The sequence below is a fragment of the Phytophthora infestans genome, genomic scaffold (genome assembly GCF_000142945.1).
Source record: "Phytophthora infestans T30-4 supercont1.12 genomic scaffold, whole genome shotgun sequence".
Lineage (NCBI taxonomy): Eukaryota > Oomycota > Peronosporomycetes > Peronosporales > Peronosporaceae > Phytophthora > Phytophthora infestans.
In genome coordinates this window covers 428,296-443,624 of record NW_003303747.1, presented here as the reverse complement: position 1 = coordinate 443,624, position 15,329 = coordinate 428,296, and the positions used below count along the sequence as shown (strand labels likewise).

Genomic DNA, 15,329 nt, shown 5'->3' with positions numbered 1-15,329 from the left:
CAATGAGCGCTCGACCCGCCTTTGTATCCACAAAACGTTCAATCCACCAGCAGACCGATAACATGAATAGCCTCGTAGACTTTGATGGTCTTCTGTTTTTCAAGCTTCCAAATCATGTCAGCAAGATCGGCGACAGCTTTCTGGGGGTCCTTCTCATGCGCTTCTAACTCTCTTTCCCGTTGTTTCTGCCCAATCCCAGGGATGCCCTCAATAGGGTGCGCCATGCGATTGTAGTAGCAAACTTCGCCCGAGCCTGCGTCGTAGACCTCACTCCAGCATGAAGACGCCACTGTCCATTTCCGCGGCTTTCGACCTTGACGTTTGGCATTCGCATTCCAGTTGTGCCATTTGGTGGTCTCGTGGGTGCGCAGTTCGCCCTCTTTTGCAAAACTCAAGCCTGGGCAAGAGCGACAGAAGAAAGAGAGTCGAGGTGGCGCTGGGTAGTGAACGCGCTTGACTTTCGGATGGTCTTCGCTTGTGTCCGCTTCGTCCTCACTGCTCGACGCCTCGGGAACGAGCTGCACAGTCTCCACTTCACCTTCTCGCTCAGGCGGAACGATCACGATCACGTCTTCCAATAGACCAAGCAGAGTACGAAGCTTTTTGACTCCATACGTCCCTGGCACAATGGACTTGTGCATCGACTTCTCAAAAGCAGCAGGGAACTCACTCAATGGCACTTTACCGGACTTGATGCCGTCATAACGACTCACAACCTTGTGAACTTCGAGCTTGAGGATGGTGAACTCTTGAGCTAGCGCTGCGTGCGACAGGATCCGCTCCAGCACCGCCTCTTTCGATTCATGACTAGACTCCACAGTATCCCGCTCTACGTCACTTGAATTATCCTCGCGTCTGTTAAGATCTTCATCGATTTCGACAGATTTGATCCCTGTTCGCGGGCGTGTAATGTTCTGCTTGGTCATGGGTTCACTCTCGGCACGATCGAGTGCGTCGAGGTCATCCAGTACCTTGCGTAGTCTCGCTCGAGTCTCTTGCATCATCCTCACGGCATTCTCTGCGCTGCCAAACTTGATACGAGCCTCTTCAGCAGCCTCAATAGCCTGTCGCTCAGTAGCTCGTTCAGCGGCCAGTTCTTGACGCATACGGAGCAAGATCAGACGTTGAGCGTTAACTCTCTGTACGGTTGGAGCGATCTCAGCAGCCTTGGAGGCATATTGACAGGCGGCACGGACCCAGACGCACGTGGCTGCAAGCGCTGGTGATGCAGTGTGCAGTTGGAAGTTACTAGGACGAAGACGTGGATGGTGGATAACGCTGGTAAGTGAGAGCAGTCGAGCTCTCCGAATCCCCTCAGCGAACGAGTACGCATCGAAGAGTGGCAAAACGTACAGCGCCTTGACCGCGTATCTGTGAATCAAACCTTCGCGATCACCCAAAATGACGTTTTCGTCGCTGTTCGACAACAGACGCAAGACATCTCGACGTGACGGGAACTCTATCAGCTCAGGAGGAGGCTTCAAGGCAGCTTTATCACCCAACTGAAGCTTCTCCATCTCGAACTTTGCCAGCTTCTCACACCTCTGCTTCTCCTCCAGTTCCAGTTGGAAGTTGGACGTGAAGTTGAGGAGCACGCAGAAAGCTTTCAAGATCGACATGAACGTATCGTCCAGCTTTGCCGACCGGAGTCTGTACCAGTCCATTGGTTCCAGCTCATGCAGACCATCGACAGCTTCTCGGTACTTACGCTCGAGTTGCTGTCGATCTTGTTTCCAGAACTGCTCCACTTTGACCTGCATGGATTCTTCCTGAGCTTCAGCTTCGTTCAATTCGGTTGTTAACGTGGTGACACGCGCTTTGGCTTCTCTCATGGTACGAGCACTTAGCTCCTGCTCGTTCCGCAGCTTTTCCAGATCTGGTTCGTGCTCTTCGATCGCCTTCACGACGGCTGCATGATCCATTGAAGTTTTCTCGAGCATATCAGCGCCGACCATGACGTTTTGTGTCTTTGCAAGCAGATGGACCACAGCCTTGACGAAAGCATCATCGGGATCCACACCTTCGGGTAAAGTAGGCAACTGCCTCGCTATCATCACAGCGTATGGACTTCGGAACTTGTTGGGCAGCAGATCAAGTTCTAGTTCCCCCGAGCCATTCTCGCGATGCATAACGCCAAAGTATTGCACAAATGTAGCGGTTGCTACCTGCGAGCTGGGTTTACTTAGCCACGCCTTGTGTTCACCATGTTCCCAGCGCCCAAGACGTCCCAAAGGCTCACTCTTCCCACCCAAAGTGCCTTCACTTCCCGCTCCCCGAGAGATAAACATCCCTTCGCCATGCATCTCGTCATCTTCGAATGAACCTTCGTATCTGTCACCATTTAGGAATACGAGAATGCCATGACCCTGTCGTCGTGTACGTCGCATTGCCCCTGCATAATGGCGTCCGTCAGCAAACTCCACAGCACCGGAACCATCCAAAAAGCCGTCACAGAATTCCCCCGAGATGCGGTCACCATTAGTCAGAGTGCGAGCACCATGCCCATGCCAGAGACCACGACGGAAGGAGCCATCGTAGCGAGATCCATCGGATAGTACCAGTTCACCAGGTCCATTGTGATGGTCATATGCCCAGTAGCCTTCGTACAGCTCGCCGTTCTCCATCCGCTCGATGCCGTAGCCGTGACGTTGTCCATCTTTCCACTCGCCGACGTACTCGCCTCGAGCGAAGACCAATCGGATGTGTAGGATGCCCAGCCCATGGAATTTACCGCGACTGACGGCTCCTTCGTAGATGTGAGTGGCAGGACACGACGTCACGCGAAAATTTGCGCCACTAGCTCTGAAAGGCGAGAAGAAGTTGTCGACACCTTCACCTTCCCATATTGTACCGTCTCGACATGTGAATTTCCCCCAGTGTTTGTGCGCTGGCTTGCGAGTTTTACGTGGTGGGTCAGGATGAGCTCCAGCACTGGAGAGGAAAGGCTTTACGCCACTAGCGCTGGCATCTTCGACCCACGGACCTTCGTAGATGGAGCCGTCGTTGTACTCGATTATCACGTGGCCTTGAATTTGCCCGTCTTGGAACGAGCACTCCAAACGCACGTACGTATGTGCCAGCTCCCGAAGCTTCGGTTTATTCTCCTGCCGTGTTCGTCGTCGAGGCTTTGACTTTGCAATTGGTTCACCGACAGCTACGTTATTCACAACGCTCTCGACCACTGCTGTTGCTGCAGGGTTAGACTCAGAAGTAGCTTGACCCGAAGGTGTCATGTTGCCATCACCCGTAACATGAGCAGCATCTATTACAGGAGCACCATCTGCCTGTTTTCCAACGTCGTCACGAAGATACTCCGCATCAGAAGCTTTGCCGTTTAAAAAGCGTCCGTGCAGAGTGAGATCGTGATTGGAAATATGAAGCGAACGTAGCGACATTTTCAGTTCGTCGCCAATTGCAGCGGGCTCGGCGGCCTCGCGTTTGGCCTTCGCATTCTCCAACGCCAGCTCCATTCGCGTCATTGCACTTCTAGCCATCGCCTCTTTCTCAGCGCGCTCCCGACGATACACAATACGTACCTGTTGCTGCCGTAGTTTCCCCAGTAAATAGGCCTCGTCCCTTTCATCGCGTTGCTGTCTCAGCTTCTGTCGCTCGGCCACATGCAGCAGCTGCAGACGTCGCAATTCCTCTTCAAGCGCTTCCAGTTGTTTCTTCCGCGCTGCTATCATGGCATTCCAGGCATTCAACATGTCCACTTGGTTGTCCATACGTTCCAACAGGTTGCGTAGATCCTCCTGATACTGATTGAAGAGAGTGCGGTGCCTCTCAAGAATATCAGACCCCAGTTTGTGCGTCTCCTGAACTAGAGCACGCATGCGCAGCGTCCGAATGAGTTGATGTATGTACGGTACGAAAGCTTTCTCGATCGCTCCCAAGCGCTCCAATTCTTTCTCCATCATGGCGATTCTTTCCTCGGATGAGGCGATCAGCGCCGCTAGTTTCTCCCGAACCTGAGCCAGTGACGCCTCCGCCTTCTTCCGCTCGCGTTTAAGCGATTGCTTTTGCCATTCTTCACCTCCGCTGGCTTTGATACGCTTGGCTTTAAGAGCGATGTAGTCCTGTAACTCGCCTTCCTCATGGCGCAGAACGTCAAGTTGCGTGTTCATCTCAGCTCTGAAAGCTTCCAGATCCTCTTCCAACACCCGAATGGCTTCCAACACGGCATTGCGTCGACCGACATTCATCTCTGGAGACTCAAAGTCGACACCGTAAAGCGGTGACGGCGTCTCCAGGCGATTCTCGCGCTCACGTCGCTCCTGCATTTCATGCTTAGACAAGTTCTTCTCCTGGAGATTTCGACCACGAGCCAGCCAGACTTTGACTGCGTCCTGGAACTTTCCTTCTAGATATACTTCCTCCTCGATCTGGGCTTGCTCTCTATCGGCGCGTTCGTATTCATCTCGTGGTGGTGTTATTGCTAGAGTCGATTGATGAGTCAGTGGGGATCGTCCAGGCGCCAAGTGTCGTCGCGGTTTGCGGAAGCAGTACTGTCGGGAGAGCTGGAAAATTTCAACGAAGAAGGCGCTTGCTTTCTCTTCTAGGGAAAGATGGTTCACTGTGGAATTCCAGAGATGATAGCGAAGTGCTCGCTCCGAAGCGCAAACGTGGGCACAAGACCGGAAGGGACAAATGAGTGGAACTGCATGATTCCGACAAATGTGCTCGCTCACTTCTTCCATTGAGCGGAATCCCGGCATACGACACACAGTACATGTCATTTCCACTCGAAGTTGCTGAGCTGCAGTGTCCTCCAGACTCATGGCAGTGGTTTCTCGCGCTTCGAGTGGTGTCGTGTCAATAGGTGGTCGTTTGAGTCGAACTGCAGTCACGTAGCTCACTTCCGTCAGGTCTTCAGGCAACTCCATGTACATACTGGCAAGACCGACACCCTGGACGTTCTGGGCTGCGATACGGACACGCATCGATTGTTCACACTCGGGAAGAATCGGCCATAAAGTGGTTTTTGTCGGTACTGAAGGTGTGGATTTGAGAGCTTTGGTTTCTTGGATTTCAGTATCAACTTGTGAGGCCCCCGAGATATGCCAACAATCTAAAGAACTGCTGTTACTCGACACAATGGCCTTGCCAGCGAGACCTCCATTGCCACTCTCGTCTTTCCACTCCACGACGTACTGTGTTATTGGAGCACCGTTTTCCAGTGGAGCCTCCCAAAGCACATCCACAGCTTTCCCTGCTCGCCATTTGCGGAACGGAATGGCGTCTGAAGCTGCTTTCTGCTGGGCAGCGAGGGCGATCTGAGCAACTGTAAGCATGCCACGATCCTGTGGGGATTCTTCCGTCTTGATCGTTTCTATGAGTTTGATTGTCTCGCGTTTGTCGTCCTCCGTGTACAACATCTGCGCTGTGCAAGTAGCAAACGGGTCCAAGGCCTCCACTCGGGCTTCGTACCAGTTCTCGTCATCTAGTTCCACCTCGATAAAGCAACCAACGCACAAAAATTCCAGCGCAGACTTCCGAGTAGCCACGATCTGGACGTCCACTACTGCTTCTGGCTTCTGCTGCTGGAGTATATGAAGTGCTTGACCTTGCGCTATGAGCTCCGTGCGCTCTCTCTTGGCCTGTGCGTTCCCTCGAGCTTCTTCTTGCAATAGGCGCGTTTCTTCACGATCTCTCCATGCAATTTCACGGTTGAATTGAGCCAGGAAAGCGATGGTATTCTCCTCGAGAACACTGAGCTCTGCATGACGCTTGGCGTACCCTCGAGGGCCTTCACGTGAGCGCTTTGCGTTCCAGATACCCTGACGTTCGAGTACCTGAGCCTCCAGTCGCTCTTCGCGTTCTTGAGCTTTGACTGCCTTGACGATCCGTAGCTTCTTATAGCGAGCTTCGATCGAGTTGCGCTCCAGCCAATTCCATTTGGTGGCCACTGCAGCGATTGTCGCCACTGCGGTGTCCCCTGGTGCTTTTGCAGAATGAACTTGCCCCGTCAAGAAATGGGCTACACCCCAGCCATGCGGTACCATTGCAGTACGGAACTTTTGAGGCGAATCATTCTGTTCTTCGGCACCCCACACAGCTACCAGTCGCTCTTGGAAGACGCCGTGGACTAGAGCCCAACCCTCAGAAGCACAGAACGAGCAGTTGGCGAGTTGGGGGAAGAAATGTTTCTTAGCTTTGGCGTGTTCCTCCTCGAAAGTCTTTGCAAACGCAGCGCCGCCGATAAAAGCAGCGAGTTCAGCTTGTCCACGCTTCGCTAGTCGCTTGGCTATTGCTACAGTTGTTGCTTGTTGTACCAAGCGTAAGGGGTACAGCAGCAGTCGATCGATGAAGCGAGTATACGGCGCTGGTAGGACCACAGGTCCCCGTTGATCATTGACCAATGCGCCTTTATATTCCAGAGGCGTGAGTCTCATCAGCACTTGCTCCAGCTCACGACGTCGAGCGATAGAGCGCTGGACACGATTGATGATCTTCTGGATGCCTAGAGGTTTGTCTGGAAGACCAGGGGGGATGTCCATGGGTCGTACCAGTTGCAACATCACAAGCATCCGCGCCACTCTTGTGTTCGCACATCGTAGTGTCTTCAGCATACGAAGCAGAGCTTGTTGGCGTCTGGCAGCGCTCACGCCTTGAAGCTCCAGCTCCCGTTGATATTGCATGCGAGCGAAGTAAACTCGAGCCATACACTGAATCACTCGAGCTGCACAATAACGTTTGGACTCCTCAGCGATGGATGCGGCGTACGCTTCGAGTTCTTGTCTCCATTTAGCGCTGATCTCTCCGTCAGACCCAGCGACGCTAATGGCGTAAGCAGCAGAGAACGCCAACTCCGGGACACGGTGAAGAACGCGCTTGGCAGGTTCAAGTTTTGTCGACGGGATGATCAAGGGGAAGAATTCAAGCTCTCCATCCAAATCCATTTTCACCTGAGCTACACCATCAGCCACACTCAGCACAAATGCCGTCTCGCCACAACGTGGATGACCAGGTAACACGACGCGAACGGCACCACCACGGTCCACGCGCTCTTCTTCGCGTCGCTTTTCGTCTGCAGTACTAGTCACCAGCTGCTCAAAGTGACTGAGATATCGCTGACCCGCCTGCGACTTGCTCTGTAAGCGCATCAAGTTGAACGTTCGTTGTCGAGGCTTCTCTAGAATCGCAGCTTGCGCTTGGATTTGTTTGACTGCGTTGGCGTTCACTTTCTTCTTGATGAATTGGAAAAAGGCTCGCAGCTCGTCAAAATCCTCCCGAACTTCACGAAACACCGAGCGAATGTCAGTGAGAAATGTGGCAGGATCAAGGCCAAAAAACGCCAAGAAACTACGCAGTCCTCGCTGCGTCGGGCGCGTTGGAGCGCCGAGAGTACGCAGCATTTTTCCTTCCACTGCTCGACGTGTCAGTACCTCCATCCGGGTGATATAACTTCGCCTGAGAGCAGATGTACGTCTACGTGCAATGCGACCACGGTGCACCGCTTGTAAGCGTGAGGCAGAGCGAATGTGGACCAATAATTCCTTCTGCGAGGCGAACCATTGACGTGCCAAATACCCGCGGATATGACGCTGAATTGTGACAGCGGCCAGGTTCCTTACGCGCTCCAGACGCTCTTGTTCCAGTTGTCTTCGTCGTGCTTGGACTCGCACAAGTTCCTGCGTTTCCGCCTCTTGCTGCTTGCGAAGTATAAACCTTGCACGCTTAACTTCCTCAAGTAAATGCCGAGCTGCTACACCACGCCATCGACGCTGCAGTATAACAACCATACGGAGTTCACGCTCCACTTGGCGCGTATGGGTCTCTTCAACAGCCATGGCTTCTCTTTCACGTTCTGCACGCAGATATTCTCGCAGTCGCGCCTTTCGAGTGGCTGCAAGTAGCAGAGCCTTATCTAAGCGACCACGCCAGGCGTTCTGGATCATAACAGTGGCCCAAACCATGTACATGAAGTGGTTTTCCACTTGTCTTCTAGCTAGCACGCCCCGCCAATAGCCCTGCAGTCGTGTAGCCATTCGCCGTGCATGCTGGAGCTCTCGAATCTGAGTAAGCCAGACTGTGAATGTGAAGGTTAACTGCACGTTGGCCATCATGGCTCGCACTCGCTTTCGACAGTATTTAGCGTACTCTGTATGCGCTGCCCAAGCCGCGAAGACGCGTACTTGTGTGCCGTTCATGAAGAACGCCATTGCTCGGCGCTGTCGATTGCGCATCTCAATCTGCTCTTGTGTGAACTCGTACCAGGTACTCACAGCTCTGGCGGCGTTCATCATCTTTAGTCGAGCTACTACACGGCCAGAAGCAGCTCGAACATCCTCGTGGTATTTACGCCAACGCAGCCAACATTTCGTCACGGTATTGCTCGAAAATTTCGCGAATGCTCGTCGTTTCGCTCGCTGTTGACGCACGAATTCTATCCAAGCATTCCAGACCAGCAGCTTGTCTCGGTGGAAGATCTTGCCTGCTAAACGGCGATATTTGTCTCGTAGTTGGCGCTCACGCTGTGCGTTTTGGTGCCATTGACGGAATGCCCAGTGACTTAGGCTCTGTGACACGCACATATCACGCAAGCGTAAGCGATGGAAAAATGCACGAATAACACGGTGGAAGAGTCCCTACCCCACTGACAATGGACATAGTGGCCTTTAGCAGGAAAAGCTTCTGATCCCGCACAAACTTGAGCCACAGACGCCAGACCAATCGCTTCGCAGCTACGTTCGCCCGAGTCTGTGCAGCGTTCAGGAAGAAGCGATTAGAAAGGAATGTGTGTCCAAGTCTAAGAGGCTACTAAAACTTACTCTGCCTTCCAGCTGCGATGTCGAGTTGTGAGTCTCAAGTGGGACTGCGTTCAGGAACACTTTGGTGACCAGTTGGCGGCGCAATTTTCCCTTCGCTGTCAGTGCACGCCAGGTCCCAATCACGCGGGGCAACGACTGGCATTTCCAGAACACTAGCGCTTTCCTAGCATGGCTTCGTTTATGATGCACGAACTGCTTCCAAGCACTGAAAAATACTGGCACTCTGTGTTGCCCCCAGAAATTGAGAGCCTTTGCCGCTTTTAGCGCAGCTTGAGCACGCTTCTGCTCTCGTTTCGTCTCGAAAAGCAGCGATTTCCACGCTCTAAACACCTTGAGCTCGGAGCGACTGGTCCAGTAACTCTGTGCCCGTCGTACGCGTCGATCATGTCGCCTCTTGCGCCAACGATACTGGGTCAATATCACTGCTTTAACTACTTTGCGTCGCGTGATACTGTACTTCATTCGACACCGATAACCGCGGAACACGCGCTGGATGTCCAAAGCAGCGCAGAATTGTTCCCATTCACGATCATCTTGTTCGCTCGTTTCCTCACGAGCGCGTTGTCTAACTCGAAAACGAGCTTGAAGTGTGGCCGCTAACTTGACACTTTTGACAGAATCTCCAAGCAGTTTCTCTCGCCTTCGAGCTTTCGTCGCTGCATCTGGATCAGAAGCTGCTAGTCCTTTGAATGTCTCCTCATTATCGACGATTACTTCAAGCCCGTATGGGTTATCAGAGCGGCTGCGAAGTAGCTTGTTTAGGTCGGAAATCTGGATCAATGGGCACTGAAACACGTTGAGATGGCGTAAGAAGCGGCACTTGTTCCAGATTACTGCCAGTCCAGCAGGATCGATGTCTTCACAGTGAGATATATCAAGTACTTCGAGGTTGTGGAGACGATCACTGAGAACGCGGTAGCACGCGCCGTCTAGACTATGATGGTGCAGCTCGAGGTGGGTGATATTTTCTGGTAGACTCTGCAACCCACGACTGGAAAGCCTGCTACAACCTGAAAGGTAGAGCTTTTCCAGGGACTGCATGACGATCACTGGGTAAATGGCGAGGTCATCGACTTGTACACAATCTCGGAGGTCAAGAACTCGTAAGACCTTGTTGCAGCTGGCCAAATGGGTCAGCACGGCTCGGCATACTTCATGTTGACCTTGAAGTCGTAGCTCAGAGAGTGACTGAGCAGCTTTCACAAGTCTGACGAGCACGGAGGCGGGAATTGTCCCAGCTCGGGAGATGTCGAGTGATGTCAGGAGCTTTGAAGACGTGCCGATCACTGCGAGTAGCGCCTTTTCACCCACGTTCGGATTGTTCGATAGGATCAGTTGCTTGAGTGGCTTGAAGCTGTTTGAGACCGCGACTTCTGCTGGTCTTTGAGTCTGTGCGTTGATGCCGTCAGTTCGGAAAAACCTGTCAAATCCTGCATCAGTGAAGCCCACACAGCCAGAAAGGTCAACTTCTTCCAGCTTCAATAGTCCGGCTAGACCGATCAATCCCTTGTCAGTGAGCCTGATACAGCCAGACGCTTTAAAGCTTTCAAGCAGTGGACACGCAGCAGCGATCCAAGAGCAACTCAAACTGGTCAGCGATGTACACCCAGAGACATCGAGCTTAACCAGTTTGGGGTAAGTGCTGACTGCACGATTCTCGAAGAAGCGGGGAACGGAGTAAAGACACTCGAAGGATTCGTCTGTGACGTCTACACAGTAGCTCACGCTCAGCTCCTCCAGTAGCCGAGGCTGGCTCGAGAACAATTCCTTGATACTAACGTCCGTGACTTTAGCACAATGACGAACTGAGATTGTTTTCAGATGTGCTCCCCGCGTTTTCATCCATGGGACTATTGCTGCATCCGAGATGAAAAAACAGTGGTCGAGATGGATTCTTTCCAAACGCGACGCCTTTTTCAGTAGCTTCAACACTCCAGAGTCGGTCACATGTTCACACCCGTTGAGGTTTAAACTCGACAATCTCGTAAAAGCCTCAGCAATTGTTCCAACTAAGTCATCGGTGACAGAATCACTTTCAACTAACGACAAATTATGAATCGATGCGCATCTGTGTGCAATGGCGTGAAATACTTGTTTCTACGAGGAAAAAAAAAATAGCCTCACCACAATCAGACACGACTCGTAAACATCCCACCATCTACTACAACGTGCATGAAAGAGCTCACCGGTATGTTCTCAAACTTGGCCAATACAAGACGCTGCAGCTTGGGACAGTTTTTAAGCAATGAAGTAAAGTCTACGAAAGGAAATTAGTACTCTTAAACAAAAACTGTCTCCAACATCTCTCAACACGCGCACCTTTCGCCCGGTTTAGTGCCACCAAGCCACTTAGATTCAAGTCTGTGCATCGTTGAGAGAGCTTCGCGGCTATCTGAGTGACAACTGGACCATCTTCGGAGCAAAATGATACCCAGTCACTGAGATCAACTTTAGCAAGAGCTTCATACGAATTCTGCTCGTAAAAAACTTGGTCCGGCAGTACAATGCAATCGCTGGGGCTCGATACTTTATCAAGATGCTGGTCGTTTGGTTGTGTAGGCGATCCATGCATAGCTCCTACACCACGAGCCTTGCTATCAAGCAAAGTATCAACTACTTTAGTCCATAGGATGCAGTAAATCTCAGTAACCCCAGCTTACCCTATGCAATCTGCCAACAGCCACTCCATGACAACTTTATCCTTGCTTGTCGGACTCACGATCGATGGCAGTGAGACAGCAGCTTCTCGAGCCAAACTGCGCTTGAACACCCCATCTACAGGGCGCCTTGTCTTTCGAGGAGGTCTGTCATTAGGCGACCGCGAACGTCTTGAGATTCTCGTAGTATTATTCTCCTCAACTGGAAAAATCGGCGGGTGAGTGAGCACGCGTTTGTCTCGAAACATTCGTAAATCGTCATCTCGGACGCGTTTTGCAGCTCCTGCACCGGGTACTGCTGGAGTTTCGACCGGAGCTTTGAGCCAAGACTCGAACTGCGATAATTCCTTTCCCCGTAGAGGAGAATCGCTAGTTGAATTGGCCAACCGCTTATTTCGTGAGTAGTGTCCTATATTTTGCTCTTTATCGTCGTAGATATCATGACGTGATGACCTGTTCATCCGTTGCTGTGGGGCAAGGGGAGTGATGGACATTCGCTTGGGTTTCTTCGTGATAGGGCGGTCATTGAGCACTTGCAGGTCAAGTGCGTGGCGCTTAGCCATTGTCAAGTTAGTTCGAGAAAATGCCAGCGTCTCTTCGCTAAATTATGAAAAAAGACTCGTCATTCAACTTAAGAGCTAAAAAATAAAGTCGAGCATCGTAATGATTCATCACTCAGAGATTCAAGCACACTCAACTTTTGTGCATGAACCAAGAGCACATGAAGGGAGTGAGGCAACGCCGGTCTTCACTAGTCGATTCCAGGCTAGCCAAACCACCGCCGCAATTCGCACTTGTTAGAGCCAAATACTGCGAATAATCCACGATCTTCAGGCTTGCCGCTCTCGAAGTTACGGGCGTGAATAGTAACCGAATTCGTCGCCGTCGGCTGTCCGACTTCACCACTGTTGCGGGAAGCCACGATTGGATATCCTTCGGGACGAATGCTGGATAAATCGTTGGTACCTTCATCCGATGACTGGTCAAGTCCTAGTCTGCCTCGTGTGGACTTGAGCTCCTTCACTTTTATTGGAGTTTCTTCCATTTGGCAGTAAACTCTTCCATTCCTGCTTTCTGGAGTAATCACCACTCGACGTGCCGCCTTATGGCAAACCCACTGCTTCAGGAGAGCGCGAAATTCCTTGGCGATCACCTGGTCACGGACGAGTGCGTGCAAACCGTCGTCACTTTTCGAGTCTTCAAGGCCTTCTTGCATCTTCGAGAACACCCGCTCAATGGCGTCACACCAGACCGCTTTGACGTCTCGCCCCAAAAGACGAACAAGCTGCTGCATGTCGTACTTCTTACGCAGCGGAAGAGACAAGGCAAACTTGGTGGGCGAATCAATTCGGCTCCATAATTCGTCATTTTGCTGAAGCTCCTCAACGAATGATCGGAGCGTTTGCACAGCCACGTAGCGCTTGCCGGGTTTAGCTTGAGAGCTGACAGAGAACAACGGATCGGTGAGCGATGCGAATTGCGTTCGCAACGAGGAAACTCTGTCATTTAGCTCATTCTTGCGGTGTTCATAAGCCGTTTTGATGCTGCCTTCGCGGGTTTCGTCTAGTTTCTTCAGATAAGTCGTTGGCCAACGTCCCGCAAACTTCAACAACTCCTCTCGGTACACCTTGATGTCACCATGGCAGGTCACTAGAGTGGAGGTGGCCTTCGCTACCACCCACTTGGCAAACTCATTCTTGTCGGGGAATTCAAGAGAGTAGGAGCGATTCATGGGTTTCTTGAGGGTTTATGACTGACGATAGATATTTTAATGCCGCCGAGTGATGGCACGGCACACGATTACCAACTGCCATGTTGTGTATGACAGGAATTGACGCGGCTTAAGCTGCGAGGATAAAACTCAGCCATTCTTCAACTGGAGAGCTCGGCAGTAAAAATGGCGTCAACAATGCAGATGCCCGTTATGCGTATGAAAAGAAAACCCTCCATCAAGCAAGATCCACCAGCTCCCAAGCCCCCAAACGCCACACCAAAACCTTCCAGCTCCGCTTCCAAAAAACCCAGTACAGCAAACAATCGACATGTTGTACAACGTCATGCATCTGCTGCTGCGAAACCAACTGAAGCGATGTTGCCCATCAAGCTTATCACCAAAGAACTTGAATTGCAGAGTTTCCTGCACAAGAACAAGAACACATTTGTCCCCGCAGGTGCATCGACTATTGGTGTGTACTTTCAGTTTGCAGCGCACTCAGACGTCAATCAGAAGGAGCCAGGATACCAAGCGGTGGCTATCGCGATCTCCAGTGATGTACCCGGTGACGTTGCGGTGATGCTCGTGTTATCATCGCTTAGCAAGACTCGAATCATTACTGGGTTGATTGCCATGCTCAGCGATCCGTCAGTCGTTAAAGTGATGCACAATATCCACCAAGTCGCGTACTGGCTTCACTGTTACGGATTGCAGGACCCCATTCTCGTAAATTGCGTCGACTTACAGTTACTGTACGAAACCACAGTGAATGATACCGTTTTGAAGGCGGATGTTGTCCAGATTGCCGCAGCTAGCACTCCAGCTCCAACGACAGAACTGGCCCAAAGTATGCACTCGTTCAAAGCGAGAATGCATCCACTGAGCTCCGAGGCGTGGACTACCAAACCATTAACTGAGAAAACCCAACACTCGCTGGCTCAAACCGCGAAGCTGTACGCTACCTGTTTCTCTAATTTACGGTGCAACGCATCACTGAAAACAGAATGTATGGAAGCGACACGCAGTCGATGGGAGTTCGCCATTATCAACCACGGTAACCCCGCAATTTGGTTTGACCCAGTTGCTGATAACCGACCGCGTAGTCTTGAGTATCTCACGTCGAGTGCAGGTGGAGCGTCGCCAATTGAACTCCCAAACTTGGAGCTGCAATGCGAACTAGATTCGCTACTTAAACTGCTTCCAGGGTCCTATCGAGATGCCGTCCGTGAGGTCGATAATTATCACTTTAGACTTGTCGACATCTGCATTGACGTTGGTCGAGCTCCTTTCGCGTACACCGGAAAAAAGCAGCGCGTTTTACTTACAAAAGACGGAAGTGTGGTTTCAAAGGAGACTATCGACGAGGTTGTAAAGAATCTGGGAGGAGAAATGCGCATTGGAAATGACAACCGAGCCGGCATCGACAGGCAACGGCACCGCATATCAGTCATGCGCAGCAAGACCGACGAGGTGTACGGACTTACAATGCGCGTTGGTCGAGCGCTGCGCAACGCCGCGTGTGTGTTGACAGATTTGTTGCTGAGCAATAAACACGCTAACAAGTCGGTGCTGGTGTTGGGTCATCCAGGCAGTGGCAAGACGACGCTCATCCGAGACGTAGCACGATGCGTGTCCGAAACGATGGAGAATGTCTGCATCATCGACACGTCGAACGAGATCGGCGGTGACGGTCTGGTACCGCACGAGTGTGTAGGGTGGGCTCGTCGCATGATGGTACCGTCACTGGAGGCACAGGCTGGTGTAATGGTGGAGTGCGTGCAGAACCACACGGTGGAGACGTTGATCGTGGACGAGATCGGTCGGAAAGCGGAAGTGTTGGCTGCGTCGACGGTGCGTCAGCGTGGTCCTCGATTGATCGCGAGTGCCCACGGCGATTTCCGAGCGTTAATCAAGAATCCAGACTTGAAAGGTCTAGTAGGTGGGTCTCAACAGGTTACAATTGGCGATAAAGAGGCAAAGTCGTTGAACAAGGGAAAGTTGCAGACTCAGCGAGCAGGTAATCCGATCTTCGATGTGATCGTGGAGTTGGACCACGTTGTTCGCGGCCGGTGTCGGATTATCTGGGACGTGGCAACGGCCGTGGATAATGTGCTGGAAGGTAACGACTACGCATTCGAGACGCGCCGGTGGGATGCAAGTGCACGGGGCGTTCTACTGCTCGATTAG

General features: G+C 51.9%; 2 protein-coding genes across 2 annotated transcripts; one reads left to right on the top strand and one right to left on the bottom strand.

Moving 5' to 3' along the window:
- Positions 1 to 38: 38 nt before the first annotated feature.
- On the bottom strand, positions 39 to 13,160 carry PITG_07814 (uncharacterized protein; the record flags this gene model as incomplete). Its single annotated transcript, XM_002903991.1, has 8 exons — positions 39 to 8,519; positions 8,593 to 8,700; positions 8,772 to 9,557; positions 9,924 to 10,160; positions 10,497 to 10,545; positions 11,240 to 11,365; positions 11,432 to 12,028; positions 12,223 to 13,160. 8 exons carry the CDS (start codon positions 13,158 to 13,160, stop codon positions 39 to 41), a joined length of 11,322 nt encoding a protein of 3,773 aa, XP_002904037.1.
- Positions 13,161 to 14,150: 990 nt separating this feature from the next.
- PITG_07813 (uncharacterized protein) lies at positions 14,151 to 15,329 on the top strand (the record flags this gene model as incomplete). The annotated part of the gene is made up of 1 exon (XM_002903990.1): positions 14,151 to 15,329. The coding sequence occupies one exon, from the start codon at positions 14,151 to 14,153 to the stop codon at positions 15,327 to 15,329; it is 1,179 nt and encodes a 392-aa protein (XP_002904036.1).